The sequence below is a fragment of the Poecilia latipinna genome, unplaced genomic scaffold, assembly GCF_001443285.1.
Source record: "Poecilia latipinna isolate Pla-1442-1.1 unplaced genomic scaffold, P_latipinna-1.0 Scaffold81, whole genome shotgun sequence".
Lineage (NCBI taxonomy): Eukaryota > Metazoa > Chordata > Actinopteri > Cyprinodontiformes > Poeciliidae > Poecilia > Poecilia latipinna.
In genome coordinates this window covers 159,680-178,371 of record NW_015112697.1, presented here as the reverse complement: position 1 = coordinate 178,371, position 18,692 = coordinate 159,680, and the positions used below count along the sequence as shown (strand labels likewise).

Sequence of the window (18,692 nt, the reverse complement as noted above, 5' to 3'; positions counted from 1 at the left end):
TTAATATTAGATGCTGCCACACTTGACCGCACTTGCCACTTATTTATTATTTATGTTTATTATTTTTATCCACCGAGCCTTTGTTAATAATTGTGCTTCTGGGAGGAGATAAGCACTTTTCATTTCTTCTTTATGGATTGGAGAAAACCTGATTTTGTCATCTGATAAAAACGTTACCTGAATTTCTGCCATATTCTCTTATTATTGTGGCACCTAGCAAATAGAAATAACGTTGGTAATTCTAACTATACAGAAAGGAGAGTTTGGTCTGATTTAAAGAAAGAAAAATGTGTCTTTTTGTTCAGAGTATGTAAACTTCTGGTTACAATTGTAAATTATCAGTCAGGATTGCTGCTTATCTTTATCTTATTTTTTTATTTCTGTAGTCTTGGTTATGGGCTCCATGGTGGTGAAGTTGATAGCACTGTTTCCTAGTGACAGAAAGTTACAAGTTCAAATCCCAGCCTCAACCTTTTTGCATGAAGTTTGCATGTTGTCTCTTTCCATGCATCAGGTTTCTCCTTGCTTCCTCCCATACTCCATAAACATCAAGGTTTGGTTAAATGGCTTCTCATGCGTGTCTTTCCTGTGTGTCTCTGTGTTACCCTGGGATGTACTGGTGAGCTGCCCAGCATGTACCTGGCTTTTTGCCCAAAGACTGCTTTAGATGGAACCTCCTATGTTATTGCAGAAAGCTCAATGAGACGGTGAAAAGGGCTCTTAGACCTAGATTGAAGTGTTTTGTGAAAGAGCCTAATGATTTAATGACAGAAGTGCAGACATTTATTAAACTCATAATTTATTCACATTAACAGCTCTCTGCAATGAGAAGATATGGAAATTTAAGCTGTTTATTTAGTACCTTGTTTTGTCTGTTGTGTAAATCTGCTGATTGTACGTTAATGTAGAGCCTCTGAGGTTTTGCTGTGGTTTCCTTCAGCCTCATCTGTGGCTGCCTGAGCTCAGGCGGAGTGGAAAAAGGTGGGGGAAGTGGGAATTGTTGGGCTTTGCTTTTGAGGAATGATTACCCCTCTCACTCATTTTCCCAGAGCTACTGGAGTGGAATAATTAGGTAGCATTTGCAAATCTGAACTCCATTCACGGTGAGAGGATAGTGATGAATGATAAAGAGGAGCAAGAGAAAGAATGGACCCTACTTCCTGTGGATTGCCCTGAGCCCTGCACAGCAGCGATCACATTATTTACAGCTGAGGATTTAATGCATCGTTCAGTAATGAGCAAGCAGCCGATGGCCTGTGATCTGAAATTCACTTATTCACTCACTGGGCTGGGCTCCAGGACTCCAGACCCTTCGGACTGAAACTGAGCCAACTCCGCCTTCTAATTCAGTCACTTTAGCCTTTTGCATTGTTGAGTGTTGCATGCATGCTTAGTAATTAAAACATATGATTCAAAAATACATGCATTTGACGTTTTTAATACAACAAAGTCATATGAACTTGTGTAATAATCGCCCTGTTTTGTGGATGGACATGAAGTAGACACACAAACCTGTTTTTATGATGCCTCATTAGTAAAACTCCAGCTTCTGTGAAATCTGCTTGGCGAAAATCCAAGTTTACAGTGACATCTGGTGGTGAACACGACACATATCACTGAAACCTTTACAAATTTTTGCTCATGTAGTTAAACTTTATAAAACGTGTTTAGAGCTGCAAAAGTTACACAACCTGTCTTTCCCAAAAAAAAAGAAAAGAAAAAAAATACAGCTTATAATTTTGATGAAAATCTACTGTAGGAAATGTGCTGTCATTCTTGAATAGCTACCATTTTATTTACAGTACATTTTGGACAAAACTTCTTCTGTGGGATGTTGATTTTTATGAAAAATATAGTACAGACACAGTTTTCAACCTAATGACAAAAATATAGATTTGAAAACAGGAACTATTGCAATTCTGGATGTTTTTGTGGTGGAAATTCAATGCATGTATTCCATGAAAAACAGAGCTTATTTTAAGAGTCATTGTGGAAGATCCATTGAGCTGTGGGTTGCAAGACCCCTGTTTTAGGCCATTTTGTCAGCTCAGTTCAAACTTCCAGTAGCGAAGGCCCTCTTTATTTGCCAAAGCCCTTCTTAACTAAGAAACATTTTTTTCTGCTACTTTACAGGTCCTGGTGAACTGTGGCAATCAGCCTGAATGGGAGTACCTGACCAATCTTCCCAGAAGTGACCTGAATCGTTAGAGCTGGGGGAATCCTGCTGCAGTAGAAACACCCACTGAGAGCAAGAGAAAAGCTCATTGGAGCTGGAAACATTTTTGTTAAGTGCCCAAATCCTTTCAACAGACTTTTCAGTGTTGAGGAGCAAGTGACTCTCCTTTGAGGTTCACCCACATGATGATGGTGCCCTGATGGAGGGCTCCAGTATACCATAAGGGGTCACTGTGGTCAGTGGACCTTCATTTTATTTATTACATTTTTTTTTTAGTTTTGCTTTGTAACTTGATAACTTTTTTTGCTTTGTATGCACTGAAGCCATTATCTGCAGAGATGTTCTAACCAACAATTCACTGTTTTCTGCATATCCAATATTGGGTCACAAGGGTAACAGGTTCTGGGGGGAAACCCAAACATTCCCCTGGCGACACTCTGGGGCTCATCCTGGGTGACCTTGAGATGTTTCCAAGCTAGAAGGGATAAAACGTTCCTCAAGCGTAAGCAGGTCTTGCCCTGGAGTCTCCTCCCACAGGAGAACAATAGGTTGTTGTTTTTTATTTTGCATTTACATTCAGCGTTTTTAAAATAAAACAATTATACGTCTCAACAATTTAAAATTGAAGTTGTGTTTATTTATTGTTTAAAAGTAAATCTAAGTGGACAATTTTATTTGTTCCCCAAGACAAATGCAGCAGTGACAAAAGTGCTGATTTTATTCTATGACATAATTACCTCATTATCATAATATGTGTATCTGAAAATATTGATAGCAGGGATTCCATGGTTTCCATAGTTTTGGAAACCTTTTTTCACTAAAAGTTTTAAAAGATTCTTTTTCTCTTTGTATCCTTCAAATTTCATCAGTCTGGTCCGCTGAGGAGACGATGGTGAAAAGAACAAAGACGCGTCAGGACATCCTCCAGGACAGCAGGAGGCGCTAAAACACAAAGCCTGAGAGAAAAAAACAAATTGAGACATTTAGAAATATACAGAAATGCATGAGAGGAGCAAACTACTTTAGTCATGTCTGACTCATTAGTTATCAAAAGAACAAAAACAAATTACATGTTTTAATTTGACCTCTTCCATTAAAATGTATCACAAAAGAAATTAGTCAATAAAATATTTATAAAGTATGCAATGTTTATAATATATGCACAAACAGTAGATCTCCATGTCTCCTTACCTGATGTGAAAGTTTTCATCAATGTGTCCGTTTTCACAGCCAGGCCCCAAACAAATACCTTCTTCCTCCAGTAACCTCCGACAGTACAGAACATCTGCTGACAGTCGTAACATCTGAAATAAATCAGGACACATTTTTAAAATCCCAAGTCATAAACCTTGAAAGGCATCCAGTATGTCATTTTTATTCCTTTAGTCAGTTTCAGTTTACCTTAGCCTCTTCAATGATTTCAGCAGGTAAATGCAGGTGAGGATATAGGAAGACTCCTCCCATCGCCGGCTGGCAGCTCATCCCTGGTAGGGCGTTCAGAAGCTTGCATGCTCGTCCTGCATTCTGGGAGAGTGTTTCTGCTCTCACAAGAATCTCCTGTGCAAGAAAAATGTTATTCTACATATGCTAGTGAACAAGGAAAAGAGGAAAGTCCAAACTTATCTGCTCCCGGTGCTTAGTGATTCACAAGTTTGCTGTTAGAAAGGTGTTGTGGTACCTTAATCTCGCTATGCTTTGACCGCAGCCTGGCAATAATATTTCATTACCACCTCAAAATATGATTATAGATGGTAGAAAACATATAACATGGCAAAAGTGGAGTCCCCGATATTAACTCAGACCATAGGTTTTGAGAAACTTGTTTTACGCTCATGAAAAAATCTAATTATTAAAAGATTATGATCATACTTTCACTGAATGTGGATGCAATTTATTTTTCAAGACAATTTCTTTTATAGGGAGCAGTAAATTTGCTTTTGTCTTTGTACCTGTGTGTATTTTTCATACGAAGCATCTCCAGGTGCAGGTGGATTGACCATGATCTCAATCGCCAACTGTGGTAAAATGGAAGCGCTGGACGGATATTGGAATAAAATCTTTTTCACTGCTGGATCCAGGTTGATTAACTCCATATAGCCTCCTCTCAGACCACACCTGGACAGTGCAGGATTAGCAATGTCAGAAGCAACAATATCTCAGGAAGCAGTAAAAATATGAGGAAAGAAGACGGCAATAATAAATAGAAAAAAAAAAAAACGTAATTCTATAAAACATAAATCAACATAAATAAAACCCAGAGTTAACAGTTAAAGTCTTCAAAAATTACTGTTTAGTTTTTATAAAAATCTGTGTGTTTATAGAAATTTTGTGCTGTATGTTTTCTAAAATGGAAACACCAAAGCTACTTTTTTTATGATAAAAACAGTGAAGTTGCACTGAAATCTTATTTGAACTGCAGAAATCCAGTCCCGTTCTGTTATCTAAGCAATATTATTATTGCTTAGATAACAATATTTTTGTTATCTAACAAGATCTTTCAATTTATGTAAAAATTCTTCAATTTGTGTAAAATTGTTCTTTTGTTTCTTGCATAATTTTTGCAATAAAATGGGTACATCATAGGCTGTTTTGAAGTGCATTTTTCACATTTCAAAAACTACTTAGATCGACACCTCTTTTAATAGAAATGCCCTTTGTTTCTTTAAAACTGTCATAAAAAACGTCATATTTTGTGTAAGTCATGACGAAACAGAAGTGTATTTACAGTCCAGACCCCTGAGATAATAGCTGTGATGCTCACTCTCCCATTGTGGCTGTCGATATTGAGTGGAATGACACCATCTCCACTGTCTCTGAGTAGGAAACGCCCATCTCAAACAGGACCTTTTTATATGAGAGAAACTCTTTGTCCTGTCCAAACACACTGTCCTGGTAAACCTAAAATGGTGCAACAAGACAGAAAGAAAGGAAGAATTTTAAGTAGAAATAAGCACATAATAATCACAGAAATGTGTCTGTGCAGAATGTACTTACTTCTTCAACTAGCAAAACAAGTCGCTCCGATGCTGCGAAGTGAATCATTTTTTCTATTGTTTCTCTGTCTTGCACATGACCTGACAAAACAATGAAAGACATTTACTTGGTCTTTGTTGACAGATTAGGTTTCTACCAACAAATCAAGATTCTGATTTTAGATTGCCTCAACTTGTTTGACTACGTGTCAGTCTCATTTTGAATTAAAGACACACTTTATAATGTTACATAATTTAGTTCAGAGTTGATGTCTAATTTAACCAAAATAAACACTTGGATATGAGAAACATATTAAATATTATGTATCCAATGACTGAACCAAAAGCAGTAAATAGAATCAACAGATAGAACCTGGTGGAGCCTTTTTTGAAGGACTTTTTATTTTGAAGGTAGAAATTTTAGGTTTTTCTGTGGATAATGTCTACATTTCTAATTTCTGCAAATTTACACATCGCACTTTACGCTCTTTAATTTTTTAAAACGAAGGCCTTAGCAATTCTATTCATTTTGCTGTCACTACACTACAGTATAAATGTGTGTTACGCACCTGTTGGGTTTCCCGGGTTACCGACGTAAATGGCTCTGGGATCACACTGCCTCCTAGCGGTCATTAGGACTCGGTGCAGCTCTTCCAGGTCTACGGCCCATCCTCGCTCCTCCGTCAGCCTGTAGGGCACCAGTTTCACCCCCACTTCATCCAGCAGCATGGGTAATGTGTGTGGACATGGCAGGGGGGCCAACACACCAGTCTCAGTCTGTCCATCCTCACGTGACAGCAAATGTATCATCATCTAAATAAGACATTTTCAAAAATCCAGCATAGCATGTCATCAGATGAGGTAACCTCTCATTTCTAGCTTTAGTTACCATACCGCCAAAGTCTTCTGTGAGCCGGAGGAGAAGATGATGTCCTCTGGATTTGAATTTATCCCACCATCTCTTCTTGTGAGAAACTCAGCAACAGATCTTTGGATTGGAGGTAACCCAACAGTAGAGGAAGAATATGAACCTGTTGTAGGAAAATTGGCCATTTGAGCAAAGAAGTCTAAACGTTTTATAGATATTGCTCTAATAAGGCTGTTTTGTCAACTCATTCCAGGCATTATTGCCAAATTAATTTGAGGCATTAATTATTTACACATTTCCATTTCTCTTTTTCAATTAAATCACAAAAAATTGAATATACTTAATTTTGCCACTCATTAGACTAACTAATACTCAGAACTGAGGGAAAACCCAATGTACTTAGTGTTAGATATTTTTTGGTATTATCATTATTACTTTAGTTCATATTCAGTCTAATGTTAATCAGTATTATTGTGATTTTGAGTTTAAAGTGTTCTCTTCCTTATGTGTGTATAAACTGACCTGGAGGTCAGGACTGTCTGTTTCATCTTCATGTGAAACAGTTAACTCTGTGTTTCTCAGACCTTAACAACCAGAATACCTCCTAACTTAAGATGTTAATCTACTTCTTTATTGACAGTTTGACCTAGAGCTGAACTGGGCTCAGATCGTAGATCAGATATCACACCTGGAACTGAGTTGCTGGTTTGTTTAGGTTAGAAGTTTTACGACCTTTGTTGTTCTTCCTGACTGCCCCTTTTGGTTGTTCTGCTTGACAATAAAACAGGGGCTCGCGTGGAAGGAGATCAGAACTTTCTGTGAACGGCTGATGGAAAGTTCTCCTTTTGCAAAAGCTTTGTCTATAAAATTCATATACGTTGTCTGTGGTCTTTTTATGTAGGTTCGAGAAAAATACCTATCACTTAGGAAAATAGCAGATTTGTATCATGTGGCAAAAATGTTTTGAGCTGTTTCTTAAAAAGTTGAAATAGTTGAAATATAGGGAGTTATTTGGATGTGAAAGCAGAAACAACTAAGATTCAACCCTGTTGTGAACTGGAATATACAGAGACATCCTTTGTAGTTTTCCGTCTCTACAGAAAGCTGTGGTCAAAACCACCTAATCCAAGTCCAAGTCAATACCAAAACTAAACCAGGACTTTGAGGATGGAGAGACAAAGCTCAAAACCAAACCAATTAGGGATCATTTTCAAGAGAATTGCTGTATTCCTAATAATTTAGTTGCTAAGCATGTATTTTTTGAAACCCATTACAGTTGTAAGTTATGTACCCTTCACTCTGAGGAAAAAACCCCTAGAACAATGAAAGAAGGATTATGCGTAAAAGTCCAACCTCATTTGTTTTGCTGTTCTCACCAATGCTGCCTCCATTACAGGCTTCCAGAAGCTTCTGTGTCTTCTGTTTGACGTCCAGAGGAAAGCTGTCTTCTTTGAGGAGCTCCGGGTAACAACACAGTGATAAGACCTGAGGAGGCAGCAGCAGGCATGCTCCATGAGTGACTGCAGAGAAGAAAATCAGCAAGAAGAGAATCTTTAAAACTAACCTGGCGAACAAAGGAGATGGGTGGCAACCCTGTCCGGTGGGGATCACAGGAGCTAAGATCAATTACCTTTGTAAAAGCTTTCTGCTCACCCTGAGAGGGAAGAAAGGGGGGGGAAATATGTAACTGCATGTAAAGTTTTAGCGACTGAAATGCGATTTGTGTGATGTGTTAGCTTACAGTGTGGCAAACTTCTGCTAGCAAGATTGCAGAAGCACCAATCATTTCTCAAGCGATCAAGAATTTTAAGAAGTCAGGTTCAACTATTAATGGTTAATGTGTTCAACTGCCTGAGGCATGAGGGTTCTGCATTCACACATATTAGTGTCCTCTAGTTATAGAGCTAAAATAAAGAGCAAACTTCAAGCCAAAGACTTGATTTAAAGGTTAACCAGGAAGCTGCTTAAACAGCTTTTCAGACTGCTTTAGGTCACAGTTCAACTTCAGCCACTGTCTACAAACAACCACTGAACACTGACTAAGGTGGTATTTGAAATATGATGTGAAGCCGATTATTTTTTTTCAACTTTGCACAAATCCTATGAAGCATGAGTGTCATGAAGTGTGTTGGTGGTGGTGGTGAGATTGAACGCAGGACCCAGGATGTAGTGAAGTTGACGTCTTTAATAATCAAGTTTAGCTCTAAACAGTCCAAAAACATGCAACACGGCAGAGTGGAGACAAAAACTCAGCACCGGCAGCAACTAAACAAAGACTGACAGAAAAAGAGCCATGCCGCCACAGGACTTTCCAGTTCTACTGTGAGGGTTTAAACTAATAAGAGCCAAGCCGCCACAGGACTTTCCAGTTCTACTGTGACGACTTAAACGAGGCTACAAAAAGCGACTTACTTGACTGACTTACGACGAACCATACTGACTACGACAAGGATCCGACCACTAACACAGACACAGGTGGGTTTAAATACACACGGGTAATCAGGGGAAATGAGACACACATGGGGAGCAATCAACGGGGAGGACAGGATCGAGACTCACAGGAACAGGACTACACAGGAAAAACTCAAAAATAAACACACAAAAACACGGATCCTGACAATGAGCTTCTGAAGTTACAAAAGTGGAGTTACTAAGTTGACCTCTAAACAGCTGCTAAATATATTCAAAATCTAAAGTCAGTAATTTGATGTTAAATATTTTTATTACAAGGAAACAAATAAGACATCAATCCAAAAATAATTTTGAAATGTAAGATTTTAGTACTTTTTGATTGTTTTGCTAAACAGGAAATGAGAAGTTTATGTTGTAGCCTAATGACTCACCTGTGCAATCTGCTGTGAGATCTGTGCAGCCAGACTCTGCAGGTTCACTGGGTCTCTGATCACCCGGACCCTTGGGTTTACCTCCTGCACAGAACTCATCTCTGTCCGTCTGACTGGCGATCAGGGCGACGATCCCAGCACCACTCTCAGGAGGCGGGTGTTCAGGAAGGTGGATCTGGTTGAGCAATTCATTGCTATTTTAAACCTACCTCATAAAAAAAGCCTGACACCTTAATTAATTGGCGTGTTTGTGGACGCTTCTGTTGAGGTGGTGCAAAATTTAAATAGTAAATTAATGCAAAAAAACCTGCTATATAAAATGATGTTAGATATGTTTATACACATGCAAATTAAACTAACTCAAACTGTCAGATTAAAATATTTTTCTAATTTTATTTTTTTATTTTTTTGTAATATACAAATGCTCAACAATAACTGATACCAATTTATTTCCAAAAATTCTTATAAAATGAGTTCACTATGAAGGGCAAATCAAGGCTTTCCACTTTTTTTTCTGCAATTTGTCAAATCCAAGACATTCAGGTTAAGATTAAAATAATAAATGTTTAGCACACCAACTCGAGAAAACAAGAGATTTAGTAAGTTTCAGTGTTGCATAGACTCCCAGCCCCCTATTCTGTTTAATTACAGGGCAACTGTAGGGAGGAACAACTCTCTGTTAACATATTGAAACATCCTGTAGATGTTTTATTATGTTGCATGAGCAGTTGTCTGCTGCATCTGGATGGTGGCTGAGAGAGACAGGAAAGAGGGAAAGACAACACTGAAGCAGTGAGCTTTAACCACAAGACCTGCAGTGCAGCAGGCTTTAATTAAAATTAGGTTTGTCTCCACTCTGTTCAAGTATTGATTATCAGGTTTAAAAGTCAAAGCAATTTTAGGATGGTTTTTGTTTAGGTGTTTTTTTTTTTTTTTTTTCCTCTGCTGAGTTTGTATCCTTTGGATCTCTGTCAGTGATGTCTGTCCTGGATCCACAGGTGAAAAGACCGAAGACGTTTCAGGACGTCCTCCAGGACTGCAGTGGGAGCTGAAATGCAGAGTCTACAAAACAAACAGAAGAAATATTTAGAAAATGTTAGTTTTACACCAGATAGATAAACTCCACATGACTGAAATCTATATTTTTATATGTTCATTTGTTAAAAATAGAACTTAAAAGAAAAATACACTTTGGAAGAACAGAAACCAGATTTAACAAGGTCTTTGAAAACTAGAGTTAATTAATAATGCAAGTCATTTAAGTCTAACACAAACATGCCAATCATCTGAAATATTCTGTCCTCACCTAATGTGGTAGTTTTCATCGTCATGTCCGTTCTCAGAGCCTGGACCCAAACAAACACCTTCCTCCTCCAGTAACTTCTTACAGTACAGAACATCAGCCCGCAGTCCTGATCTCTGTCATATAACAGACTTATAAATTATTGATGTATTACTAAAAAAAATAAAAAATAAAAAATAAAAAAAAAGTATGGAAGGCTTTTGGTAGCATATTTAACTTTTTTTTTGTTTTGTTTGAAGCTGACCTGAGCCTCTTGTATGATTTCAGCAGGTAAATGCAGACGAGGATAAAGGAAGACTCCGCCCATCGCCGGCTGGCAGCTCATCCCTGGAATGCCATTTAGAAATTCACATGCTCGTTGAGCGTTTTGGGCAAGAGTTTCCACTTTCTGAAGAATTTCCTTTAATGAATAAAGCAAAGATGTCAAGAAACAAAGATACATATATAAGAGAAAGCACACCCATGTTTTAGGCATATTCCATTCATTTCTCAGTAGCCTATAGATGGTGTTGAGTCCACTTAGTCTATTCCAAATCCAGCTGTGATGAATGAGATTCCTATTCAACCTGAACATCTTATATGTCTTATGTGTCCAAACAGTGCATACCCTCAGAAATATGTATTTTAAAATATTTTGAAGTGTTCTACTTACCTGAGTAAATACTTCATATGAAGCATCGCCAGGTGATGGTGGATTGACCATGATTTCCAATGCCAATTGTGGTAAAACTGGAGGGCTGGAAGGACCCTGCATGCTCGTTAAAAAGTTTTTGACCAGCAGGTCCATGTTGATGACCTCCATATAGCCTCCTCTCAAACCAGACCTAAACAGAGGAATTACAAGTCAGAAAAGGTCCACCTATATAAGATAAGACAGATATATTATATTAATAGCCATAAATATAATTTACTAAACAACTAACCATGAAAAAGAACAGACCACCTCCCCCCCTCAGGTTTCAAGTCCAGGGCACAGGGCATCATAGAGACATACAAGACCATACATACACACTTAGATGTTTTAAAGTTATTTTTCATTCCACAATCCCAATTTTGACACTTTCATAAAAAAAATCATTATTTCACGTACAAAATTTGACTCATTAGTTATCAAACTGGAGCTTTACTGACTAATCAACTAAAAAAAAAACTAAAACAAAACATAGGAGAACGCATGGAGTGTTATTATCTGATTAAAGGAAAAACTTTCTCAATAACCATAAAGTCACTTAAGCAAAAATGCGTTCGTGTTCCTGTTGAACTACTGGTCACACTCACTCTCCCATTGTCCCTGCCGATATTGAATGGAACGACACCATCTCCACACTCTCTGAGAAGGATGCTCCCATCTCAAACAGGACTTTTTTGTATGAAAGAAACTTCTTGTCCTGTCCAAACACATTGTCCTGATACACCTACAATAATGCGAAAAGGTGAATGAAAAGAGCCAAATTTTTATTAGTAAGACAAACAATTCGCCTGTTCAGGGTGTACTTACCTCTTCAACCAACAGAACGAGCCGCTCTGATGCAGCAAAACGAATCACTTCTTCTATGGTTTTTAGGTCTTGTACATGACCTAACAGAACAAAATATTTTTCAATTGCTTCAATGAAATAAAATTTGGGAAATAAGTTAATTACACATTTTAAAGTGAATCTCCCAGCAGGATGAATAACTTTGGTTCTAAAATGCCTGGTGGTGGCGGGACTCTGAGACTTCTACCTGTGGGGTTTCCTGGGTTACTGATGTAAATAGCTCTGGGCTCACAGTGCCTCCTGGCGGCCTTCAGGGCTCGGTGGAGCTCCTCCAGGTCTATGGCCCAACCTCGCTCTTCCAGCAGTTGGTATGGCACCAGCTTGACCCCCACCTCGTCCAGCAGCATTGGCAGGGTGTGTGGACATGGGAGAGGGGTCAGCAAACCTGTCTGAGTGGGTCCCTGTCCACTGGACAGCAAGTGCAGAACCAGCTAAAGGCAGCCATAGATAACAGAATGAAACATTTAAAGTTGCACCATAAGGTATCTTGCCTATTCCAGTTCCAACTGTCATACCTTTAAGGTCTTCTGTTAGCCGCTGGAGAAGATGATGTCCTCTGGATCTGAAGCCACACCACCGTCTCTCCTTGTGATGAACTCAGCTACAGATTTCTGTATTTGGGGTATCCCACAGGAGGAGGCAGAGTAGGAGCCTGCCATGGTCAAATCGATCAGCTTTTAAAGCAGAAACTGCTAGAAATAAATCACACGAGATAAATATATTGTACCCTACCAACACTCCCTCCATTACAGGCACCCAGCAGCTTCTCTGGCCTCTGACGAACATCCACAGGAAAATTGCTTTCCTTCAGGAGCTCGGGGTACAAACAGACTGCCAAGACCTGAGAAAGCAAACAGAAGGTGACAGGCTGTAAAGACAAACTCAGGGAAACTGTGAACCTCATTTAAAAACTAAATGCTTAGTACCAACTTGGCGAGCAAACGAAAGGGGCGGCATCCCGGCCCTGTGGGGATCCACACAGCTGACATCGATTACCCTCTGAAAAGGTTTCTGCTCACCCTGAGAGGAAACATGCCAAACCTTTCACAAACACTGTGACAGTGTATGCTGCTCCCTACCATGCAACTCCATGTGATTAGGCTGGATCAAATCAAAACAGAACATGCAGGTTGAAAGTATCTAGGTTAAATTTGAAGGAAAGAAATCAAGTTGCACAACTCCACAACACATCAAACATCACAATCAGTCACATCTCATGTGCATTTATTCCACCTGTCTGAACTCTGATAATATGTATTATGGTTTTGTGTCAGACCATAAACTAACAAGATTCATATCTTAATTGCTGTCCTTGGAGGATTATGACCAAGCAGACTTTAATGTTCTCTGTGTTTTGAAAGGACTTCAAATGATAGGCTAATGAAAGTTTCTACATTTACAATCTTCTGAAGCCTGAACCACACAAGGAAAGATGTGGAACCTACAAATTAAAGCCTTAAAACGGTTAGGAGTACATTTCAAAATGGAGACTCCTATTATTCAGTAGTATGCAGGTTAATCTCAGTTAACTCAGTTAACTATCTACAGAGCAAGTTAAATGAGCCATTTAAAATGTGTACAGATAAAAATCTATGAAGATCTAAGCTTACAAAATAACACTGGCTTGTATGCTGTGTTTGGTTTTCTTTGAAGAAAAAATAAGCCCTGCATTATGAAGAAACATGTAACTGCATAAACAGCTGAGTGTGCTTTTGTCCTCTAAAAAGTGTTGATGTTAAGCATGAACCTTCAAGATGGTGGTTTGATTAAAGTTTAACCATGAAGCTATCAGACAAAGAGCCTTTTCAAACAGTTATGGCTCCAGTTTAACTTTCACCTCTCTATAAACTTTGGTCAATGAATGATGCGACCTATATATTCAGTTTTTACCTCATACGCCTACAGTTGTTATACATTTCTTCTACACTGTTCAATATTTTATTCTGTTGTAGGGTACGTAGGTATTTTTTCTGTGCTTCATTAAGTCAGGGTTAGAGCTGTAGTGGTCAGGGTTTATCAGGAACTTTTGGAGCTGCTAATAACTCACCTGTGCGATCTGCTCAGTGATCCGTGCAGCCAGGCTCTGCAGGCTCACAGGGTCTCTGATCCCCAGGACCCTCGGATTCACATCCTTCATGGAGCTCATCTCGGTTCATCTGACTGAGGAACAGGGCGACACGCCAAGCGGGTCGGGAAGGAGGCGGGTGCTCAGGAAGGCAGAACCTCATGTTGTTTATGCAGACCAATATGTTTTTTGTTTTGTAAAACCCATAATTGGAATAATTTTATTTAATTGCATATTTTAATACAATTTCATAAAACTGATTTTTATAAAGCTTATGTAAAACATTAAAGTTTTATTTCTTTGTTGAATTTTATCAATCAGTTGTTTACTTTGTCACAAATTTGACAGATTCATACAGAGGCTCCTAGCAAATCCTATAGTTCTTCACTCTGGCTCTTTCATGTATTTATTTTTTTTAATCTTTACAGGATGAGTTTGAGAACAAATTCTGATTTTTTTAAGCTATTTAGAAAACATCAGTGCATCATACAACAGAATATTTGGGTGGATGTCAGGAGAATGGAATCGACATTTTGAAAATGACAAAAAACAACCAACTACCAAATTTACTTATCAGGTGAATATAAAGTTTAGGGTCAGCAAAGAACTACATAAATGTTTGCATTTTCTTCTATTGTGTATTTATTCACATTAGCATTATTGTATAACAGTCAAATTCTTAAAACAGCTACTCTTGTTCATATATTTTCATGCTTTTGTTATCACAATCCAAGCAAGCCTGAAAAGCAGTTCACGTATGCATTGTGTTTTGGCATGGAAGCTAAACCTAACAGTAATTTTAAAAAGGATCCAGATTTTTCCGGATAATAAAAAGGTAAATACGCTTCTCCTTCAATAAAAGCTTTTTCTAGCATTATTCTAAAAATGTCAGGAAAGAAAACAAATATTTAAATATGATCTTTCTGCTTGTCTCATGTGGCTTTGGTGTATTTCCTCTGCTGGTGACAGCTTGTTGCTTCTCAGCTTTGTCCTACACAATTCTGTTCAGTTTTCTGTCAGAGAGGCGAAGGTGGAAGGAGGAAAGGCGAGACAGAACCTCCTCCAACGTGTCAGGCGGAACCAGAATACATAATCTAAAGGAAACAAAAGAGATTATGAACCATGGTATTTTGCACATATTGTCTGGATCCAGTGGGGTTTTGTCTCATCTTGTTTCCTACCTGAGATGATGGATGCCACTTGTTCCATCATCTCCTGCACCTACGATCAAATCCTCCTCGTCCAGTAACATCTGGCAGTACAACACAACTGCTTCCAGTCCCAGCGTCTGAAAACCAGGCCAGGTGCAAGATTACAACAAAAAAATAAAAGTTTGCAACACAAGAGAAAGACATCAGCTACAAGGAAAACCACAGCATGTTTTTTTTAAATTTTCAGCTATAGTGTCTGCAGTCAATTTATTTATGCCTATTTTTGTGAAATACTGTTTAATCTTATTCTTCTGTGTTGTCGTTTTATATCAAATTCTACACCTTATTTTCTCTTTATAAGTGGGATTAGCGAAAATGTAACGAAATTAAATGTCATTAAATTTAATTAACAACATTGGCTTGCTCCTTGATCTCAGCTGGTAGATCCAGATGTGGGTAGAGGTAGATTCCCCCCATCGCCGGGCGGCAGCTCATTCCCGGTAGATCGTTCAGCAGCTTCAGAGCCCGCTGAGAATTTTGGGCCAGAGTGGCTCGAGTCACGAGAGTCTCCTTCCAAGAAAACATCATCCAAAAGAAGAATATAAGAAAATGAAAAACATTAGTTGCTGCTGAGGCTTTGGTTTTGCTCTTACATGAACAAATGTGTTATATGAAGGGTCGCCCGGACTGGGTGGGCTGAGCATGAGATCCAGTGCAAGCTGTCCTGTGACTGGTGCATTGATGTCAGTACAGAGCATGGTGTCGACGAAATGCATCACCCCTGGGTCCATGTTGACCGCCTCCATGTATCCTGCTCTGAGGCCACACCTGCACACAGGTCACCAGGGGGGTGATTAATGGAAATTAGACACCAGAAAACATGAAAATCCTGTAGGAACTTATTTAATTCTCAACATGTGTACACACACACACAAAAAAACTGTCACATTATCAATCTCTAAAATGAAATCAAATCAGCGTGAACTTGTAATGTCTTAGCCAGTAAAGGTAGAATTGCTTTGTTGTTAACAGCTTTGTTAATGTAGACTATTATAATGGCCCATTCACATGATCAAATTATAAAATATTGAATTTCATTTCATTTCAATTTAATGTCATTACTGCTTATTTCTCATGTATCCTCTAAAAGAAAAGAAATCAAATAGATAACCGAAACAGCATTGTTTGAAGATTAAACCATTATTTTTCCATTACCAGTGTTAAAATAATATACAATTCTCAAAAACCATGAAACATAAAAAAAAACAATAAAAAATGTAGCAAAATATTACAACTATTTATTTCTCAAGATTTAAAAGATAGAACTAAAGTAAAAATTAAAACACGGCGACATTATAAGATTTGAATTAAGCATTTGTCCATTCTGAGATAGAATGTGTCATCTTAACTGAAAATAAGAATCAAAGTAAATATTAAAGTTAATGAATAAAAATAACTCATTTTAAAAATGAAACTATTTTCAATCATCTATACAAAAATGAAACAATAAATGAATTACAATTAAACAGTGACAATCATGTCATTCCACTTAAGCACATTTTTATAGTTTTTTTATTCTTAAATTGAGGCATCTGTACTTATAAAACTGCATTATGCATATTATTTTTTTATTTTGTCACCAATAATAATATTTTTAAAGGAGACATATTGAAAGTTTATCTTCAGATTTAAAAAAGAAAATCATTTCTATTCTTTTTCATAATAATAATCCATAAATTACTGTTTTGTCACAATACTTCTTCATCAATATATTTTTCATTCAACCCCATAAACCACATGTGTCAAACTCAAGGCCCGCAGGCCACATCAGGCCCGCCATGTCATTTTATGTGGCCCGCCCCAGCATTTTATAGGCCGATGATTGACTTAAAATAGGTTTTGAGCACGAATTGACTACAAACTACATTTCCCACAATGCATTCCGATTGTTACCAGCCAATATTACGGCTTCTCGCCACTAGAGAGCAGCAGAGTCACCTCAAGCTGCTCATTGGTTTTCCCAGCGAATAAAACTGAGACATCGACAAGCTAACATCAAAACGTCCAAGGAAAGAAAAATCGATCTACAAGTAAGACTGTGAATGAAGATGTGTGAGTTGGTGTCAGGGCGGCAGGTCGCGCTAGACTTTTTTTGTTATCCGTTATCTTGACCGACAACATAAAAAAAAAATCGGTCATGTACTATTTTTATCCGTGAAATTACAATCACATTAACATCGGCTATTTAGTCGCATTTTATGCGGTTTATTTAATATTCACCGTGAATCCAGATCCCATCACAGATTAAGCAGATAAATGTATCTACATTTTCTCGTAGTGACAAAAACCACTGACTGAGGCCCCAATAACTTTTAATAAATTAAATTAAGCAAATTTACTTAAATTAGCATCACTTCACCCGCTGGGGTCTGAACGCACTTCCTTTTGGGTCCCATGTGCAGAAAAATCTGCGCTAATTCATCAGTCAGTTGGATCTGTCTGATCCAAACGGATCAACTGAACTCTGTGAGTGTTTTACCCTGCGCGGTCCGGTGTGCGCTTTTACCAGGATTTTTATTTATTTATTTATTTTATTTATTTATTTATTTTTGCGTGGTTTCGCTTCTCCGAAACGGACAGATGTTACGTCTGCAGCTCCTCCAGAGCGCCGCTCTCCTGGGTAACGTGAACCCAGAAGGCTCCATTTATTAAATCTGCTGGATGAGTTACTTCCAGCGGTTTCTAAGTCTCTGCGATGGAGCCTTGTCCGCAGTGGTTGACAGCGGACTGCGCATGTTACAGTCTAATTAACTTTTGCATCGTCATTTATTTCCTCAAGATAAACTACCGGCTCCTCAAATGGATTAACACAACGTTGCATTCTCTTTAGTTTTCTCTGGTCTGTAATGGAGACTTGAATTTAACGCTCCAATTCAACCAAAGGTTTGTAATGCGCTTCCTAACCATTTTTTATTTGTAAGTATTGATTTTATGGGCTGAACAGACAGAAACAGTTACCATTATACATTTTGAAGTGTTGATTTTATTTTTGTACCCTTATTTATTTTGAAGTGTTGATTTTATTTTTGAACCATTTTTTAATTGTTGATTTTATTTTTGAAACCTTATTTATTGTAAAGTGTTGATTTTATTTTTGATCCCTTATTTATTTTGAAGTGTTGATTGTCTGAAAGACCTTACACATGAATTGCCCCATATGGGGTTTGAACTGATGACCTCAGCATTACCAGCATGGTGCTCTAACCTGCTGAGCTAACTCACCTACCTTACAAATTGTTGAGTTTCCATGGATTTAAGAACTGACATGATCTTACCACAATGAAGATTTGATAAAAGTGGATATATTCTAATGTTTTTCAAAACAACATACATCATATTTTATTTTCCAGAGATTTTGTATTTTGAAGTGTTAATTTTATTTTTGAACCATTTTTTATTTGTAAGTATTGATTTTATTTTTTAGCCATTTAGCCAAGTCTCTGTAGAACCATTTGTCTCTGCTAATGACATCTTTAATACATTTTTTTGATCCCAGGCTTAGTTTATGGACTGTAATGTGAAATTAGGCACAAGTATAACTCTGACAGTTTGTTCACCAAGTTACTGTGCTCTCTGAGAGGATCTGTGGTATTTGACATTGTTCCATGCTCGTTATTAGTCTCTAACAAAATGTGGATCATCTACCAGGAACACTGCAAAGAGCCTGAGTTTCTGTAGTGTAGTGGTTATCATGTTTGCTTCACACGCAACAGGTCT

At 37.9% G+C, this 18,692-nt stretch overlaps 2 protein-coding genes and 1 pseudogene across 4 annotated transcripts in view; all 3 read right to left on the bottom strand.

Moving 5' to 3' along the window:
* Positions 1–2,452: 2,452 nt before the first annotated feature.
* LOC106937637 (alanine aminotransferase 2-like) lies at positions 2,453–9,198 on the bottom strand. Of its 2 annotated transcripts, none has more exons than XM_015019268.1 (11): positions 8,860–9,198; positions 7,581–7,670; positions 7,393–7,501; positions 6,043–6,179; positions 5,718–5,925; positions 5,171–5,250; positions 4,938–5,074; positions 4,126–4,291; positions 3,578–3,733; positions 3,368–3,480; positions 2,453–3,132 (listed from the first exon to the last, which is right to left on the bottom strand). In XM_015019268.1, the coding sequence occupies exons 1-11, from the start codon at positions 8,956–8,958 to the stop codon at positions 3,042–3,044; spliced, it is 1,386 nt and encodes a 461-aa protein (XP_014874754.1). In that variant the 5' UTR covers positions 8,959–9,198; the 3' UTR covers positions 2,453–3,041. The 2 variants fall into 2 exon arrangements, with proteins under 2 accessions (XP_014874754.1, XP_014874746.1); XM_015019260.1 differs by having other exon boundaries at positions 5,718–5,961; positions 8,860–9,197.
* A 454-nt stretch (positions 9,199–9,652) lies between these two features.
* Positions 9,653–13,858, bottom strand: LOC106937629 (alanine aminotransferase 2-like; annotated as a pseudogene).
* Positions 13,859–14,166: 308 nt separating this feature from the next.
* The window catches only part of LOC106937595 (alanine aminotransferase 1-like), a 12,764-nt gene continuing 8,238 nt past the window's right edge, over positions 14,167–18,692 (bottom strand). For both annotated transcript variants that reach the window (XM_015019176.1, XM_015019185.1), the window contains 4 exons: positions 15,569–15,743; positions 15,330–15,485; positions 14,946–15,052; positions 14,167–14,858 (listed from right to left, as the gene is read on the bottom strand). In XM_015019176.1, coding sequence (XP_014874662.1) covers positions 14,756–14,858; positions 14,946–15,052; positions 15,330–15,485; positions 15,569–15,743 — 541 coding nt within the window. In that variant the 3' untranslated portion in view covers positions 14,167–14,755. The remainder of the gene's footprint in view (positions 14,859–14,945; positions 15,053–15,329; positions 15,486–15,568; positions 15,744–18,692) is intronic.